Below are 18,275 nucleotides of genomic sequence, written 5' to 3' on the forward strand. Positions count from 1 at the left end.
TCCAGGTAATCTAGGGGAAAGCTCATACCTTTAACCTAAGCTGAGCTCCTCTTCACATATAGCAAACAACCAGCAACAGGTAGGGACATTTCTAGCACATAAAATAAAGGTTTTAGTTTGAATATTGTTAAGTTGCTGGAATACTATCTAGTTCAAATCCACTGAAAATTTTAGAATATATTTAAAACTTTTTAAACTATGCAATACAAATATCCATATTAACTTGGAAATACAGACTCTTCGTAATAGACACACAATGTTTGAGTATTTTTTGGTAAATGTATCCTTTGATATTATTACTAATTCCAGAAAATATTTAGTAAGGTCTTATTATGTGCCAGATACTGTTCCATGGATAGCACATCTTATTTTATTTGATTTTCTTAACACCATATGGGTACTGTATTATTAATGCCTACTTAAAGATAAAAGCTTGGAGCTCAGAGACAAAGCAACTTGTAGGTCACGCCTGCTAAGTAGTGCAGTGGAGCTGGGCACTCAGGTTCAGCCGACTTCAGAACCAAAACTCGAAACTACTATGCCACACCGCTCCAAGCATCCACTTAATAAAACTGTATAAAGAGTTGATGTATTTTATCATTTTATGTTCATTCCCCCAGTCAAAGGTAATTTTTTTATTAGGCAGAAAATTAGGATGTTCTTTTGACCCACGACTCCCTGCACAATTACCTTTTTCTTTGTTCTTATCATACTACACTGCAGTTGTCAATTGACTTTTGTTTCTCTCTTCACAAGGCAGTAATCTCCTTGAAATAAGGATTTATTTTTGAGCCTTCTGCATTGAACATACTGTTCTGTACATAATGGGAGCCCTGAAAATGTATGTTGAAAGAATGAACAAATAAAAAGGCTGCTTCGGTTAAGCTTTTTCTTCCTTGAAATAGGTTGATACTCTCATAATGATGTACAAAACTCACTGCCAATGTATCCTGGACAATGCAATTAATGGAAACTTTGAAGAGGTAAGGGTGACACAGAACGCTTTGTTGAGCATATTACATATACTTTCATGTCCTGTTCTTAATGAGTTCATGTTAAGGGAAAATATTAACGTACATACTCTTTGCTCTGCAATTAGATCCAGCATTTCTTATTACACTTTTGGCAAGGAATGCCTGATCATCTTCTTCCCCTGCTTGAAAACCCTGTTATTATTGACATTTTCTGTGTTTGTGACTCAATTCTTTATAAGGTAAGCTCTTTGGGATATGTTAAACATGAACCATTTGTTTCTTTACATGGCATTCTATGTAAATTCTTGCAACATATTTTTAATAAATTTGTTATTTCTGGCTAGAGATACACTATCAATTTTTTTCTGATGAGAAAACAATTTAATAGTACATGTTTAATAGTGTATGTATTTTAATTAAAGTTTACATTAAGTAAAACAAACTCAATTTCTGTTTACAGCTAAGAATGACTGTATACATGACATACTTATTAATATGTGAAAATGTAGTTAATTTTTATTAACTTTTCAAGATATTTCCAGATTAAAATAATACAATGTTTTTTCCCATAAAAATAATAACTTGTAAATCTTGAAAGCTTCTATCTTTAACGTCTTAACATCTAATTCTATTCTCAAACAAAATAAAAGTCCCCAAGTATCTACAGAAGGATCACGAAGACATCCTGTATAAAGACAAGCTGGCTGTCCTTCTAGCCAAACATTTAATGGGAAAGGGAAAGAGGCTAATCTCCGACACAGTCTCTTTCCTGGTTGCTACAAGGTCCAAGCTAAAAGATAAAACTATATTGTAAACTGAGTACTTTAAAGTGAGTCTGCCTGCATTTACCTGCTAAATTGTCATAAATAAAATTAAAAGCTTTCCTTTTAAAAAATAATCTGAGTTGGCAAGAAAACCCAAGCTGGATCCTGTTAAGTGTTTGTGAAATAAAAGCCTTCTAAGTTAGTTGCAACTATTAGGTTCTTGACTTCTCAGAAAAGTGAAGCAAAAGCTAGGTGGACTCAGTCCAGAAGTAACTGTGTAGACCAAGAATTGATAGGTTAGCTTGAGCCAGGATAAGGGAGCCCATATTCTCATTCTCTGTTCAGTTCTTCCTCATCACAGGATAAGAAAACAGGATTTAGTGCAGTATATTCTCTGCCTTTATTTCCAGATAAAGTTGAAGAAGGGCAGAGGAAAGCAAGGATTATCTCATTTATTTTTCTGGGTTGAATAAGAATGTCATTATTTAGAGAGAAAGGGTTTAATTTGCATTGATTGTCTGTAATGCTTAACACTTGAGGAAGCACCAAAAGCAGGAATGACGGTGGCTCCAAGAGTGAGTATAAGAAAAGATCTGGGTCTCATGCATACACGTTTACAACCACTAAAGCAATGCACTTTGGACTGTCACTCAGCTCCTCCAAGAAATACCCTTAAAACATACTCCCCCCCACCAAATGATTTTTTTTAGTCTTGACTTTATGTAACTTGAAACAAACCTGTTTTCTCCTCCTTATGGTGGAACCAGGGAGGCACAGTGAGCACTGTAAGTAGAGCACTGTGAAATGAGCTTCTGCAAGATCTTCATCCCACCTCTGGAGAGTGGTCAGCTTTTAGTTATAAAACAGTACATGATTACTGTGGCCAGTCCTTTGGTAATTAACATACTGGGCAAATACAACACTGTCTCTTGTTTTAGTGTCTCTCACACACACACAACTCATACATGCGTTCATTTTAGAGATAAAATTATAACTTTCATGAAGGAGTTAACATATTATCTCTAGGAAGCTAGGAAGAAAAAATAGTTGACAAATAATGTCTTTCTATAGAAATACTCAGTTAAGATTTATATTAACTCTCTTTTGCTATGATTAAGGTTCTTACAGATGTACTCATTCCTGCAACAATGCAAGAAATGCCTGAAAGGTATGTTCAGCTAATAAAACATGATCATTTCTTAGTATGGGGTTTCACCTCGTACATTATATTAAAAGAAAATGTTAGGTAGTAAATTATTCATTTATCAAGATTATTTTCTTTCTCTGTCCCTTTGTATCAGCTAGAAGAAATCCTCAATCCTTATATTTGGACCTCAGTGAACAAAATGGGTGAAACAATTCTGAAATCCCTTTAATCTGAGGGTTGCCAAAGTGAAAAATAGATATTCAAGTGCTTTTGGCCTTCAAGACACTGAGAAAGTTCTTCAGTGGAAACTAGTTGGAAGATGATAAATGAGGATAATTGATGAAAAATAAGCATAATAAAAAGTATAGGGGAAATATTATGCTTAATTATTAACTTTGGTCTTAATTACAAAATCAGAAAGTGGCATAATGAAATTATTACCTTCTTTTAACAAAGGAATAAAATCTCAAATAGTTTATTGAAATGGTACCTGAAGATTTTTCACAAAGACTTTTTTGATACGAGAACAATAGAAACTTAAAACAAAAGGCCAATTTTTTCTTTGAAAACAGAGTCTAATGAAATAATAAAATTTATTTCAATATTTTTGGGGCACAAATTCATATAGGGCTGGACAGAGTTGGTGGTCAATAAGTAAACGTAGATTGATAAAACAAATTTTATTTTTTATTTACCTTTTCTTCTAGATTGTTTTATTTATTTGTATAATAGTTGTTATTAGCCTGGTCAATAGTGTCTTTTAATTATCAATTCTAGTTTTTAAGCATCTAATCTATACTCTAAATCAGATACACCTAACACTTCCATGTCGTAGCAAAATGGCTGTACTTAGTAGCAGGTATCCAGTCACATGACAATCACTAGTGATAATAGCTGACCTTTATTAAACACAGCATAGGCTTTGAGACTTTATGTAGCTTATTCCATTTAATTCCTACAACAAGCCTGAAAGGGATTGTTTATTGATTTATCTCTTAACTATATGAGCAATTCATGGTCACCATAGAAAATGAAAAACATACATGAGTACCTTTAAAAAAATCAGTCATAGTCTCACCATATGCTTAATGTCTTAGATTATTATCTCACAGACTTTTTTCTAGGACTATTTGTAAATACATACATTTAAAGAATGGAACTATAGCATACATATTATAGGAGTATAACTGTAAAAATCTCTCCATATCGATAAATATAGGTCAACATTATCTTTTTAAATAGTTGTATAAATTTCCACCTTCTGGAGAATATTATACTTAATTTAACCAAATCCTTATCATTGAACAATTATATATTTTTTAAATGTAGCCTGTCAGACTATTCCAAAGTAGCTTTTATGATTCCAAATTCACAAATTAGGAACCTGGGAGCAGAAAGAAGTTAATTTATTTTCCCAGAGGCAGTGAATTAGTAAGAAGCAGAGCTTAGATTGTAATCAAAGTCTGTTTAACTCAAGTCTGTTTCCTGTACCATGTCACTGTTCCCAACATGTATATCTTCCCAAACATATTTAGATTTGTTTTGTTAAAATATCTAGATTTTGATTGATTTTCAAATTTTGTATGTTCTCACAATATATACACAACCAACATTTGCAGTTTTCCAAGTTGGGTCCTATAATTAGGATGGTTTTGATAATTCATCTCACAAATTTATATTTGGATTATAAGAGTATGCTACTGGAAACTAGTATTAAATACATGAAATGATGTTATGATCTCAATATGATGATGTCTCTCAAGAAGTCAAGATGTGAAATCAAGTGCACTCTTACATTTTCCTAGAAATTTTTTATAGAAAAGTATTGATTTATGAGTTAATAATAAAGATATTATTTATTGAGTACTCTTTGTGGGTCAGGCTTTAACCTGGGCACTTTCCATGAATTATTTTGTATAATCCTCACAATAATCCTATGACACAGATACTATTATTCTTCCCATTTAACAGATGAGGAAACTGGAGCTTGAGGAGATTAAGTGTTTTTACCAAGATGATAAATGACAGACCTAGGCCAAGTCTGTCTGCTCTTGGAATTCTAGAATAATAGTATACTTGCATTAAAACACATTTATTTAGTGCATTTTTAACAATGAAGCCTTTGACACATAGCTTTCTTTGTAGCTTACTGGCAGACATAAGAAATTTTGCTAAAAATTGGGAACAGTGGGTTGTTTCATCATTGGAAAACTTGCCAGAAGCCCTAACAGATAAGAAGATACCCATTGTGCGAAGATTTGTATCTTCTCTGAAAAGACAAACATCTTTCTTACATCTTGCTCAGGTAAGTTGGTAAACTGATAGTATTTGTCACTAAATTTAAGGAAAGATTTGAAGGACTTCCACTAAATAGACAATAATTAAATGAAATGTGAGATCCTAAAGTGAATTCTAGAACAAAAAAAGGACATTAATGTGAAAACTGGTGAAATTTGAGTTATGTTTGTAGTTCAGTTAATAGTATTGTACCAATGTTAATTTCCTGACTTGGGTCATATGCAATGGTTATGTAAGAGGATAAGAAGCTAGATGGAGAGTATTTGGAAATACTCTGCACTATCTTTGCAACTTTTCTGTGATTTAAAATTATTTCAAAATAAAAAGTAAAAAAAAATCTTCTGAATGTAATCAAAATGTAAAACAGTTATTTGTCATGTGAATCCAATTGTACAAATTAAGGTTTTGGGAAATGAGCCTTTGTGATATTTGATGTTGTGAACCTCGCAAACCCAACACATTTTAAACTGCCTAATAATTATGGCTCTTTTATATAAAGAAGAACAAAAGTAATTCGTAAATTAGGAATACCATATTTGTGTATTGTTAAAATATACTTTCCCTCCCCTCAAATGATTCATTCCCTTATGAGTGTTTCTTGTCCCCTAAATGTTAAAAGACTAGCATGGGATAGTTCCAGATAGGAAATATAACATTTTAAAATCCTTATTTTATGACCACGGACAAAAAAAATTATTTTTCATTTACGAAGTCCAAAAATAATTTTCAAGCCTTTGACAGAGATGATTATGAGTCTCAGCTATGGCTTTTAGTTTTAAAATAAGGAAAAGGTTATTAATGATCCTTTCCCTCAAGGAACTATTTTTTCTCAAAGCTAAAACTTTCCTCTAGCTGGACTATAAATGATGTAGCATAGTGTCTTTTTGACTTTCTTTGTGCAGATTGCCAGACCAGCTCTCTTTGACCAGCATGTCGTGAATTCCATGGTGTCTGACATTGAAAGGGTTGACTTGAATAGTATTGGATCTCAGGCCCTTCTTACAATTTCGGGGAGCTCAGACACTGAATCTGATATCTACACGGAACGTAAGTCCATTCTCTTTGTCTGAAACAAGATTTCCCAACCTCAGCACTACTGACATCTTGAGCTGGGTAACTGCTTGTTGTAGGGGGCTGTCCTGGGCATTGTAGGGTGTTTTGCAGCATCCTTGGCCTCTACCCACTAGATGCCAGTAGCAGCACCTCCCCCAAGTTGAAACAACCAAAAATGTCTTCAGACATTGCCAAATGTCCCTTGGGCTGCAAAATCACATCTGGTTGAAAAACCATGGTTTATGAAAACATTTTTATTAAAAAATATTTGTCGTCTATTCAAAAATAGTTGTACTCACTCATTGTGGAAAACCTGGAAAATATAGATGATATTGAAAAACATAAAAGTAATCTATAATCTCATTGCCTAGAAATAACCAAAATGGTTTTATGCTTTATGAGTTTTCTTCCAGTTTTACATTATATGCATACACACTTACATGTGTTTTACAGTTTTGTCATCATATGCTGTATGATACGTATCAAAATGGTATTTCAACACAATACTGCTTTTCAAAGGAGACTCTCTACTCACATTTAGAGGATCTGACAGAACTTACCAAGCCAATATGTGTGACTAGACAACAAGGCTTGATTTCTGAGGAATAATAGCCCATTATTTTTCCCTCCCTTTCTCTCCGAAGAGACAAAAAACACAGCCTCCTATATGGCACAAACGATGGACTGCTCTCTGGAGTCCAACCTCAACTCTACATTTTATTTCCTAACATAAAATTTTTTTACCCTTGAGATTCAGTAAACGTCAAACTCTTTAATAAAATTATAGTTCTAAACTTCCCCTCTAAATTTTATATTATGGAAGGTTATTCATGTATGTCGCTAAATTCTGCAGTGCTGAATTTAATTTTTGCCAAAGATAAAGGATATTTCAGAAAGCAAAAAATCAACAAGCTTAGCTTTGTTCATTCATTAGCTTCCAAACTAATCTGTTCCATTTAATGAAAGCACTGGATTCAAAATGAATATCCAGCTATGTTAACAGCTTACTCTTCCCTAATGAATGCATAAATGTATAATATATAAACCTATATTTCAGTACATACCTATATATATGCTTCAGATTAAAGTTTTGAAGAGTACTAAGAATTTTTTGTTACTATTCTCAAGATATGAAATGAATTCCTTTCACACATTTAACTTAATCTACCTGATTAAATTAACTTGATCTGCCTTCCCTTTTATGCTCAAATTATTGATGATTCCTAGTTTTAGGTTTTGTTTTGTGAGACCTGAGTGCAATGTAATGTTCTGCTTTCTTTTCTTTTCTTTCTTTCTTTTTTTTTTTTTTTTGAACTTGGTAGATGACTCTATCACTGTGTTCCAAGAACTGAAGGATCTCCTTAAGAAGAATGCCACCGTGGAAGCTTTTATTGAATGGTTGGATACTGTGGTAGAACAGAGAGTTATTAAGGTACTTTTTAAATGACAGATTCAGAAAATACATTTTTTGCTATGAGTAGATGCTAAACTGGCTGTAATTTCTTGACTGGTGAGGGAGGTGGCAGGCTGTTTGTATGAAGGCTTTGAAAGGCTTTGACACTCTACACATAAGGCAGCCCAAATACCAAAATTAGGAATATGTCAGATGTGAGAGCACTGGGCATGGATTCCATTCTATTTTCCTTTCCTGACCAAGGACTAGAAGATGCTCTGCCTTCCCTATCAGTCAATAAAGTTACAGCTGAGTAGCATGAATAGTGAAGGATAAACTTAGAAACTAGAAAGATTTGGCCTTTTTCTAAAAAGTAAGTTTTTAGAAATTCTGACAGAAAAATATGGTTTTAAGCATTTGCATTTCCAAATTCCAAAAGCTCAGTATTTTGGGTTTTCTCTGTGGTTTCTTCAACTTTTTCAGTTAACCTTCAAGTCATCCATCATGAAACAAGGCAATGAGAACAAATATATCCATCACTAGTTGGTGTTAGCCATTCCCTATCAAGGAAACTAGTTATAGTTTGGGGACTTTTTTTCTTCTGGAAGGAAAACAGATTATCATTCAGGAACCAGAGAAGTCAGAGTTAATCATTCACAGAAATATATAACCCTTCCTTCACACTTCACCTTCTGTTCTTTTTTAAAGCTCTGTGAAAGGAAAATTTAAAAATAAAAATACTATGTAAATTATTTCATTTTGTTGTGTTATTCTATTAGGAAACAAAGCCATATAAAATAAAGACTTATCACTCTTAAAATGACAGCAATGACAGCCTAAAATTAAATCCCTGGAAGGATCGTTTTGTTTGATGAAATAAATGGCATGCCATGCCATCTGTCCATTTGTCAAACGTCTGTTTACCTCTTGATCTAACATAGGATGCATGTAGTAACGAGAGGACAGATTTTATAGTTTCATTTTGTTCCTTTACTTTTAGACCAGCAAACAAAACGGAAGATCATTAAAGAAGAGGGCTCAAGACTTTCTGCTAAAGTGGAGCTTTTTTGGTGCTCGAGTAATGCATAATCTCACCTTGAACAATGCATCCAGTTTTGGTATCCTATGTGCTTTATAAAATTCTTATTAAATGAGTTATGTCATTCGCTCCCCAGTCACATCTCTTATCAATTTTTAAACATGTTACATGGTCAATTCTCAAACTGTATCTGAATATTGAGTTAGTAGAGAATAGTACTTATGAGTCTGGCTGGGTCTTGGAGTCAGACAACACTGCTTCTCTCTGGCTGTGGGCTTTACCCAAGCCAGTCTGCTCAGTGAAGAAGGAGAAGAATATTCTCTTTATACCCTTGTGTAGGTGCTTTAGTGAGATGATGTATATAAAAACACATTGTATAACTCTCAGCAAATACTTAATGAATAGCAACTGTTGCATTCCATTCTACCAGTGCTTGGAAAAATTTTCTTTGCTAAACAAACACACAATAACTAAGACATTATTTTCCAAAGAGATTATTCATTGCAATATGGCAAATTTTTGCATCTTTTCTGGGCACTCACAGAGCTGCACTCCAGGAATCCCAAAGAGCAGCTTGAAAGACACGCCCTCATAAGTTTCTGGACTATCTTTCCTGATCTATATGACTTGTGAGACATATTGGGTCACATTAGCTTTTCCAAAAATTGAATACCTTTTTTTCCCTAAAATTTCTGAGGTTCATGTTTTGTAGTTAAAATGCTAAACTCAAGGGCAGTAACTGTGCATTTAATAGCTACATTTCAAGAAATCTTCACATTATTAAATAGATTATGATTAACTACATTGTTTTTATTTGATGTTTAATGGAATTAAATAAAATCAGTGAACTTGTATTGAGGGATGAACTAAATGTGTTGAGTCTATTATTTGAAATAGACTTGCTCATATTTAAGATTTCTTAAAATATACAGCATTGAATCCTGACTTTATTATGAAAAAAGACTTTTGTTGGGACATCTGTTGAATAGTTCAAAGAAGTTTAGGGTTTTCAGTACATCTTTCCCATGAAATGAAAATTGTTCTTTTGATTTTTTTTAATCAAGAAATATTTTGTTTTGGGCTAGAAAGACATCGCCTTACTTGATGCTTTTTTCAGACCATGTTTGGCTATTGTCTAATTATTTAGTACAAAGCAAACAGAAATAGAGCAGAGTAGAGCTCATTCTCCCCAGGTTAAAGCTTATCGCGCTCCAATGTGTGCCCTCTTAAAGCATAAAGCATGTCTCACTTTCATCCGTATTTTCCTTTGATGTAATTAGTGGCCAAAGAGCTGGCAGGACAGTACACACAGTGAGCTGGGCAGGCGGTACACAGAAAGATTAGAGACCTGAGTTAAGCATGTTGGTCTTAGCAGGTCATTTAAAGTCCAACAAGTATTTGTTTGTATCAGTTGCTCCTTGTAAAATGTTGTGAGATGGTCACAAAGATAACTCTCTCTCTTTCTCTTTCCCTCTCCCTCTCTCCTTTTTTTTTTTTTTTTTTTCATTTCACAATGTCCTCTCCCCATTCTTCATTCAAAAATAAGGTTCTTTCCATTTGATTCGAATGCTTCTTGATGAATACATTCTCTTGGCCATGGAGACCCAATTTAATAATGACAAAGAGCAGGAATTACAGAATTTATTGGACAAGTATATGAAGAATTCAGGTAATTTAAAATAGCTATCTTATTTTGCATATTTCTTTGTTTAAACCTAAGTTCAAGATGCTGTAAGTACACGTTAAGTGGGTTTATAGTAGTTTCAAAAATTTTCCCCAAATACATCACTACTAATAGCATATACCAACACTTTTGGAGCACTATTTTTTCTTTCATTAATTTATATATAGAGTAGTCAAGTTGCTTTACTGGGAACTCTAAAGGATACAAAATTGATGTTCTTAATTTCTGGAAATTTAGATGAAGTTGGAGAAGTGATTATAATATAAAAAATACCTAATTCAAGACAATACACATGGTATACTGCATATATAAATGGTGTAGAAATAAGTTCTATAGGAGTTTAGAGAAGGAAGAGAACACATCTACTTGGGATGGGACAACTTGTATTTGAAGACTTCACTCCAGAGCGGATTATTTAGTGCCCCTGAGAACACATCTACACCCACAAATACACCACTAAAAAACCCACACCATTGCCAGGAACAAAAGTCGGCCAGCCTTGTTTCCCAAGGAACACATTGCTTAGGAGTTTCCAGATTAATGATTCAATCATGAAACATTTTCAGTTTGTTTTGCTTGGGTTTATCTACTAGGAATATGGGAATAATCTTGGCTTTCCCATTTAAAAAAAATCTTTCCAGATGCAAGTAAAGCTGCTTTCACTGCTTCTCCAAGTTCATGTTTTCTGGCTAACCGTAATAAAGGGAGCTTAGTTTCCAGCGACACCGTGAAGAATGAAAGCCACGTGGAGACAACCTATCTTCCTCTGTCATCCAGTCAACCTGGAGGCTTAGCCCCTGCTCTGCACCCGTTCCCTGCTGGGAATACAGACAGCATGCCACTCACAGGTACCCGTGAAACAGTGCAGAGAACCACTGAGGCTTGAACACATCTCAGAGGAAGAGCCTGTCCCTTCGTTTGTCTTATAATTTGTAACCACCACTCGGGATTCCAAGAATAAATAAGGATTATCTTAATTGGCTTCTCATACATATTCATACTATTTTTGTGATTTTCAGCAATTATCATTCAATTAATACCATTATTAACATAGGTATCACATTTTGACACACTTGATAAGTTATATCAGCAGTATAGATAATTAGTTGTCTTCATGTAATGGAAGAAAAAATTAGGTGAGATGTGCATAAAATTCTTAAGATTCTTTGAAGATCAAAAATGGGTAGCTTATTTATTTTTGGCTTTTCAGGAGACTATTTCTCTGCCATTAGAAAGTGGATTTGGGCATTTTAGGATAACCATTACAATAATTTTCTCTTTTGGTTTGGGTCCTCTTTGTATTAAAATGAATGTTTAGTGGCTTGAACTAGTGATTAGGGAGTATTTTAAATCTCCTTATTGCCTTGTGTCTTTTTTTGAAATCATTTTATATACATTACTTCATTGGACATACAGAATTTTAAACCTGGGAGAGCCTTTATAGTTCAGGGATCTAATTCCACATATGGAAAATCAGAGGCCCAGGGAGTTGGTGGCATTCATAAATTGCGTTTGATCATCCGTGATATTTTGAATTGACTGCTTTGAAGCATGGCCATTTTGACATTAGTGCGTTTTTCTTTTACTCTAAAAATCAAACCATTTAACATTCAGCTTGTTTTTTTAATTATGGAGAAATGTAAGCAGCAGACTCCTATGTCCTTCCCAAGCATGAATGAGTTCTAACCATCTTCATACCTGTGGAAGTATGAGGTCCTCCCAGATTTGCCTCTGTAGTCACTGACTCCAAGTCTCCACTATTGTGATTTATACATGTGCTGCGATTTTATTTTTTTAAATCTGGATTTTTGGTATTCCCCAGTTCAGTTATTTTTGGAGGGTAAGAATGAACCAAGTTTGAAAAAAAGGTATATTAGTAAACCTTTTGAATATTTTTTACAGATGTGAGCACATCTACTTTGATATGACACTAAGTGACTGTTCTGGTAATTTTTTCCCAGGTCAAATGGAGCTTTCACAGAGCACGGGCCATCTGATGACACCACCCATTTCCCCAGCCATGGCAAGCCGAGGAAGCGTCATTAACCAAGGGCCAATGGCAGGGAGACCCCCAAGTGTGGGCCCAGTACTGCCAGCTCCATCACACTGCTCGACATACCCAGAACCCATTTACCCTACTCTCCCTCAAGCCAACCATGACTTCTATGGGACCAGCTCTAACTATCAGACTGTGTTTAGGTCACAGCCCCACCCCCCATCAGGACTCTATCCTCATCATACCGAGCATGGTCGATGCATGGCCTGGACTGAACAGCAGCTTTCTAGAGACTTCTTCAGTGGCAGCTGTGCTGGGTCTCCGTATAACTCCCGGCCACCTTCCAGCTATGGACCATCACCACATGCCCAAGATTCACACAGTATGCAGTTTTTAAATACAGGAAGCTTCAATTTCCTGAGCAACGCAGGGGCTGCCAACTGCCAAGGAGCAACATTGCCTCCTAATTCACCTAATGGTATTGAAATTTTTAAAGAACTTTTCATGGCATTTGAGATAGCCAATAAGGCAAAACTGGACATTGAGTTCCACCTCTGCTGAATAGCTGTCATCCCATGTCAGGCTTCTAATGATCATAGAATCTTAGACATTTTGGAGCTGATTTCTGCCACATGCAAACATATTCCCTAATTCTTATGGCTTTATTAAAGTTGCCCTTCTAAATGCCACATGTGATAAAAAAAAATTATGTCAAACTACATGCTTAAGTCCAATCTTAATAGCCCCAAAGAAGAACATTCTGTCCTTTTAAACTATTTTTAGTGGATAATGTTTCTTCCAGAGAACTAAAAGCAGACTTTAAAGATTCAGAACAAAACAGTGACATCATTATGTGGATAAAAACTTGAAGTTAGGGGAGCTAGAAAGATCTGTGGACATCTTCAGCCACCAAAATAGGCTTTGCATGTAAGCTACTTTGATGCCTTTCTCCTAAAGGTAGGAAAGTCTTTCTTCTAAAAAGATGAGTCTATCAATAAAAATAGTATTTTCACGAAAGGCTAATAGTCAGATTTCTTTCTTCATAGTCAGATCTTGTTAATTTTGGTAAGGGAAATATGAGAGAGGTATAGTCTGTCTCAAAATTAATAATACAACAATTCTTTTGTATGTTTTTCAAAAAATCAGCGTAGTAAACCATATCCATATATAAACATAAATCCAACTATAGCAAACATAGATATAAATGTAATATTTATTGTTTGACATCTTTAGGGCTCTACCCAATTACCTTGTCATTTTTTTCTTTCCTGAATGTTCTTTATAATAAGTCAACAGCACATTCTCATCACTTCCTGTTATAGGATATTATGGGAGCAATATCAACTACCCAGAGTCTCACAGACTCGGATCAATGGTGAATCAACACGTTTCTGTCATCAGCAGCGTTCGCTCACTGCCTCCCTACAGCGACATCCACGACCCCCTGAATATTTTAGACGACAGTAGTAGAAAACAGCCCAGCTCGTTTTATGCAGACACATCATCTCCAGTTGCATGTCGGACTCCAGTACTAGGTAAATTACTGTAGTAGTTCTTGAAAACATTTTAAAAAGTCATTGACCTCAGGTATGCAGCATTACCTGAGGGTGTTGTGTTTAGGTGAACTGAACACTCACATTACCATAGTTGTTTTATCACTTTGGATCTGAAGTTATGTTGTTGTGTCTGAATATACACAGTTACTAACAGTTTTCCATTTCTTATTCTATATATCACTATTATGCAGCCTACTGCTAGATCTGTTATTCTTTCAAAAAAAATAGCTGGCATCTATTATGTATGCAAAGAATTAACCTGTCAAATGTAGTCTAAAGCTATTAATTTTACAATGACAGGAATGGTGTCTTTTTCTCACTCTCTCTTGATTTTGTTGGACCAACTCACTTGTAGTGCCAAAAGGTATGTTTGAACTTTATAATCTTCATCATTACCTGAAAACCACTCCAAGTTTTTTAAAAAATAGTGTCCTATGGTGGATGCTACTAGCCTTTTCTTAATCTTTTATGTAAAATGTGATTCAATGCTGTAGAAAATGTTGCTATTTTTATTGTTCTATAACATACAACTTAATTAAAAATGAGCAAAACAGTGTGCTGGCCACGAAGTCTCCTGGAATCTTCTTCCAATCAGGTTGCCGTCCCTAAGCTTCATCTATGAAGAAATTCTGCAACTTGTAATAGACGCATCACCAGCACTTAGCAAAAAGTCTGCCACATGGTAGGGACTCAGTTATTAATGAGTGAAAAAAGAAGTCAAAACTAAATCTACATATACATTCAGTCTATAAATAATTAATTAGTATATTATTACTAATAACATAGACTTAGAGATTAAATCTATACATTGATTCAGTTTCTAAAATTACTAATAAGGTATCACAGAGAAAGTATACATTCATTAAGTATCAAGGCAGAGTGTTGATATTTATATGAGATGGTTGAAATCTCCCCATGGAATTGATTTCAGACTAGCATAAGTAAAGGGCATTGACACCCAACCAGAGCGTAAGGGAAAATAAAATAAATTTCATCTGTCCTCACTCAGTGTACTTATCCAATAATTCAATAGGAAGTACTTCTTCCCCTCCTGCTGACCATCACAGATGCTCCCTGAGCAGAGTCTAGCAGCTCATCTCCTGCTATCTGCAAATGGTCATTGCTTCTAGGTTACTCTAATGAAGCAGAAAATTCCACTTCAGGAAGTTTCTTCACCATGAGACTAAAATGTACTGTGTTGCTATTGTTACTATTAGTTCTATTTACTTGTGGAGATAGTGGAAGCTTTGATGAAACATAGGTTGGGAGTAGGGTGGATTCTAAGCGTTAGTTGTTAGAGCTGGCTTACAAGTAGATTGCAAAGTGGGCTTCAGGGTGAAAAGAAGGAATATGATAGGTGGGTAGGTAGTGCAAGGGGAATTGAGACACACTGTGGGCTTCCTTAGTTATAAAACCTGGTTCTTAGTGACAGAGAACATGCCATGTTAGCTACAAGAAGGCACCAACCATATATTAGGGAAATACAGAGCCAGTGAGCCCGTCAGTGAATATTTTTGAGAACCTACTATGGGCCAGACTCTATTCTAGGTGTGATGATATGGTAGAAATCAGGCCATAGTTTCTGCCTGTAAGAAGTTTACATTCAAGTAGGGAAAGAGTAAGGCAATGGATATATAAATAAATGCATTAAAGAGATCATTTCAGGTATTCAGAAGTCAATTGAATAGGGTAAAATGGCAGATAGTAGTGGAGGAGTTGCTTTAGATAAGGTAATTGGGAAAGGAATTCTGAGGCAGAAACATTTGAGTTGAAAGCTGAGTGAAGACAAGGAGGCAGTGACTGAAGATCTGAGGGAGGAGTTCTAGGCAGAAGAAACGGCAAGTGCAGAGTCTCTGAAGTCAGAACACGCTTGGAGAGATCACTGGGCAGAAAGAAGGCCAGTGTAGCTTAAGCATGGTGAATGAAGGAGAAAGTGGAGCAAAATAAATCAAAAGGCAGGGATCAATCCACATAGGGCTTTATGAACCAGGCTGAGAAGCTTAGATCTTGTTCAAGAGTATGTGAAGTCACACAAGGATTTGGGAAGAAGAATGAAAGTTTGATTTACACTTCAACAAGATCATTCTGGCTACTGTCTGGAAGCTAAGAGAGCAAGACAAAGGTGAGGGTCACAGGACCAGTTAGGGGGCTGCCGTGTTGCTCCAGGTAAGAGAAGATGGTGGTTTAAACTATAATAGTGGGGACAGATAGAAAGAGGAGGTAGATTGGGGGATATATTTTGGTGGTAGAACCTAAGTTGAAACTGAGTTTTCTTTGTGAAATATGTAGAAGGAAGATTTCTGAAAGAATAGCAAGTGGGGAAAATAATGAAAAAAAGATGATTGCTTTGACAAACCATACAAACTCAAATTTAGAACAGGTCTATGTGCTAAATGCAAAAATAAGTACAGAGGCTTACAGTGAGTGGCATTTGCAAAGAAAAGAAAATGTCAATCAATTTTCAGTTGCTGATTATATTTTCCCTTCCAGCTACCAGCTTGCAAACCCCGATACCTTCCTCCTCATCCCAGTGTATGTATGGAACTTCCAATCAGTATCAAGAAACCCTGGACTCCCATGGAACAGGCAGTAGAGAAATGGTGTCCTCTTTACCACCCATCAACACTGTGTTCATGGGAACAGCAGCTGGAGGCACTTAAACCAACATTGTTGGGGGGGTTGAAACTTTAAAAATCTCTGCTGTGCAAATATCATTATTCATTCAGACTATCATGAGAGTAAAGAAAATGGAATATGCAGTGGCTGGACATTGTTTTTCAAGTGACTCGTACTTTGGACAACTCAGAGAATGGAGATACTTGCAGAGTTCGCCTTGCACACAAATGGTTTAAAACGTGATCTCATTATTAATCATACTTTCAAAAATTATCAAATGAAATCAGTGGAGATTCAAAGATGCAAACATTTCAACTATGAAGATTTAATATTTCATTTTCTAATTTATTAAAAATTTGTGTGCTCTTTCATCTTTGGTTTCTAAGAAAGAGAAAAGTATATTTAATGCCTTCACAATACCTTTAAATTATTAGGATCTCAAAATCATTGTTTACTATCCCTTATTTGACAAAAAGTCAAATGTGTATGTTCTACCTCCTATGGAAATGTTTACAAGGTCAAGATTTAATTCAATTCAGCCTAGACCAAAGTTGCTTGATTTTCAATTCCTGTGCATTAGTGTGATGATTTCTGTTACATAGCAATATTCCAATTCTGTGTAACTGAATAGAGATAATAAATGCTTTCCCCTCTTTATTTAAAAAAGATAAAAAGAAATAAGAGAAATAATGTATGGAAATATTTTTAAAGGCTTGGTTGCTCTCAGGACTGGTACTGTTTTTGAAAAACACTGAGGATTTGCAGGCAGAGCTCCTTTGGATATGAAATTAAAGAGGAAATCTGATTGACCAAACACTGTAACTCAACAATATTTGCATATCAGATCCATGCCTATAAATATAAAGAAATTGTGACTTGTAGACTGAACTTTTTCAGATTTGGAAGCAGTTTTTTAATCAAGTACTTTGCTTATAAATTGAGAGTGAATGAGTGAGTGTTCAGAGATCATTTGGATGTACATGCTAATTCAGAAGTGAAGGATTCATTGCACATAAATTAATACAATTTCATAGCACCATCTATCTAGCTCTGTTTCTTTTTCTTTTCCATATGTCTTGGCTGAAAGGACTGTTTTAAGATTCCTGGCCTACAGTAAGGAACTTCCATTAACTTTACAGGCTTCTCCTATAGCCATAGGATAGGCTTCATATTATTTGTATTAAGGATTAGGCTATCTCATGAGCTCCAGGTACATCATATAAGGATCTGTAAACCCCAAATACTCATTACACATCAGGACATAATTTGGTAAAACAAACTGTGGAATTGTTTTCAGCAAGCAATAAACAATTATCTGTGGACTTGTCGAAGTGTTGCTACTCTTTATTAGTTGTATATTCAGTAGTATGTAGTTTATGATCTAATTAATTGAGCAGAAAAAGATTGCAATAGCAAATCATGAGAAATAGCAAATTAAATGTTCTATTCCTTTGTCTAGTAATATCATAGGAGTACAAAGGAGGGTGAAATTAATAAAGGCTTGGAACAAAATATTGAACAAAACAGCCTTAACAAGTGTTTGGCCATAAGTTTTGGAAGTTAAGAACCAAAATTTCAAGGTATAGTAATTAAATATATATTCAGCATCTACTATGCGTCAGACAGTGTATTAGACAACATGGAAAATTCAGAGATAAGAAGGACATTGCCATACCTTTAACACATTTTGGTGTAATGGTGGAAGGGTGATGTGATAGGAAATAGAGCCTCCTTGAAGATTTTTGAGTAGAAAAG

The 18,275-nt window shown here is 35.0% G+C and overlaps 1 protein-coding gene across 1 annotated transcript in view; it reads left to right on the forward strand.

Moving 5' to 3' along the window:
- Positions 1-17,210, forward strand: part of RFX6 (regulatory factor X6) — a 50,897-nt gene extending 33,687 nt beyond the window's left edge. Inside the window, exons 8-19 of the mRNA XM_045542303.1 lie at positions 906-983; positions 1,100-1,213; positions 2,857-2,906; positions 5,031-5,190; positions 6,086-6,230; positions 7,559-7,668; positions 8,630-8,747; positions 10,215-10,337; positions 10,994-11,200; positions 12,314-12,826; positions 13,671-13,883; positions 16,395-17,210. Coding sequence (XP_045398259.1) covers positions 906-983; positions 1,100-1,213; positions 2,857-2,906; positions 5,031-5,190; positions 6,086-6,230; positions 7,559-7,668; positions 8,630-8,747; positions 10,215-10,337; positions 10,994-11,200; positions 12,314-12,826; positions 13,671-13,883; positions 16,395-16,564 — 2,001 coding nt within the window. The 3' untranslated portion in view covers positions 16,565-17,210. The remainder of the gene's footprint in view (positions 1-905; positions 984-1,099; positions 1,214-2,856; positions 2,907-5,030; positions 5,191-6,085; positions 6,231-7,558; positions 7,669-8,629; positions 8,748-10,214; positions 10,338-10,993; positions 11,201-12,313; positions 12,827-13,670; positions 13,884-16,394) is intronic.
- The last annotated feature ends 1,065 nt before the right edge of the window (positions 17,211-18,275 follow it).

The sequence above is a fragment of the Lemur catta genome, chromosome 2 (assembly GCF_020740605.2).
Source record: "Lemur catta isolate mLemCat1 chromosome 2, mLemCat1.pri, whole genome shotgun sequence".
In the NCBI taxonomy this organism is placed as follows: Eukaryota; Metazoa; Chordata; class Mammalia; order Primates; family Lemuridae; genus Lemur; species Lemur catta.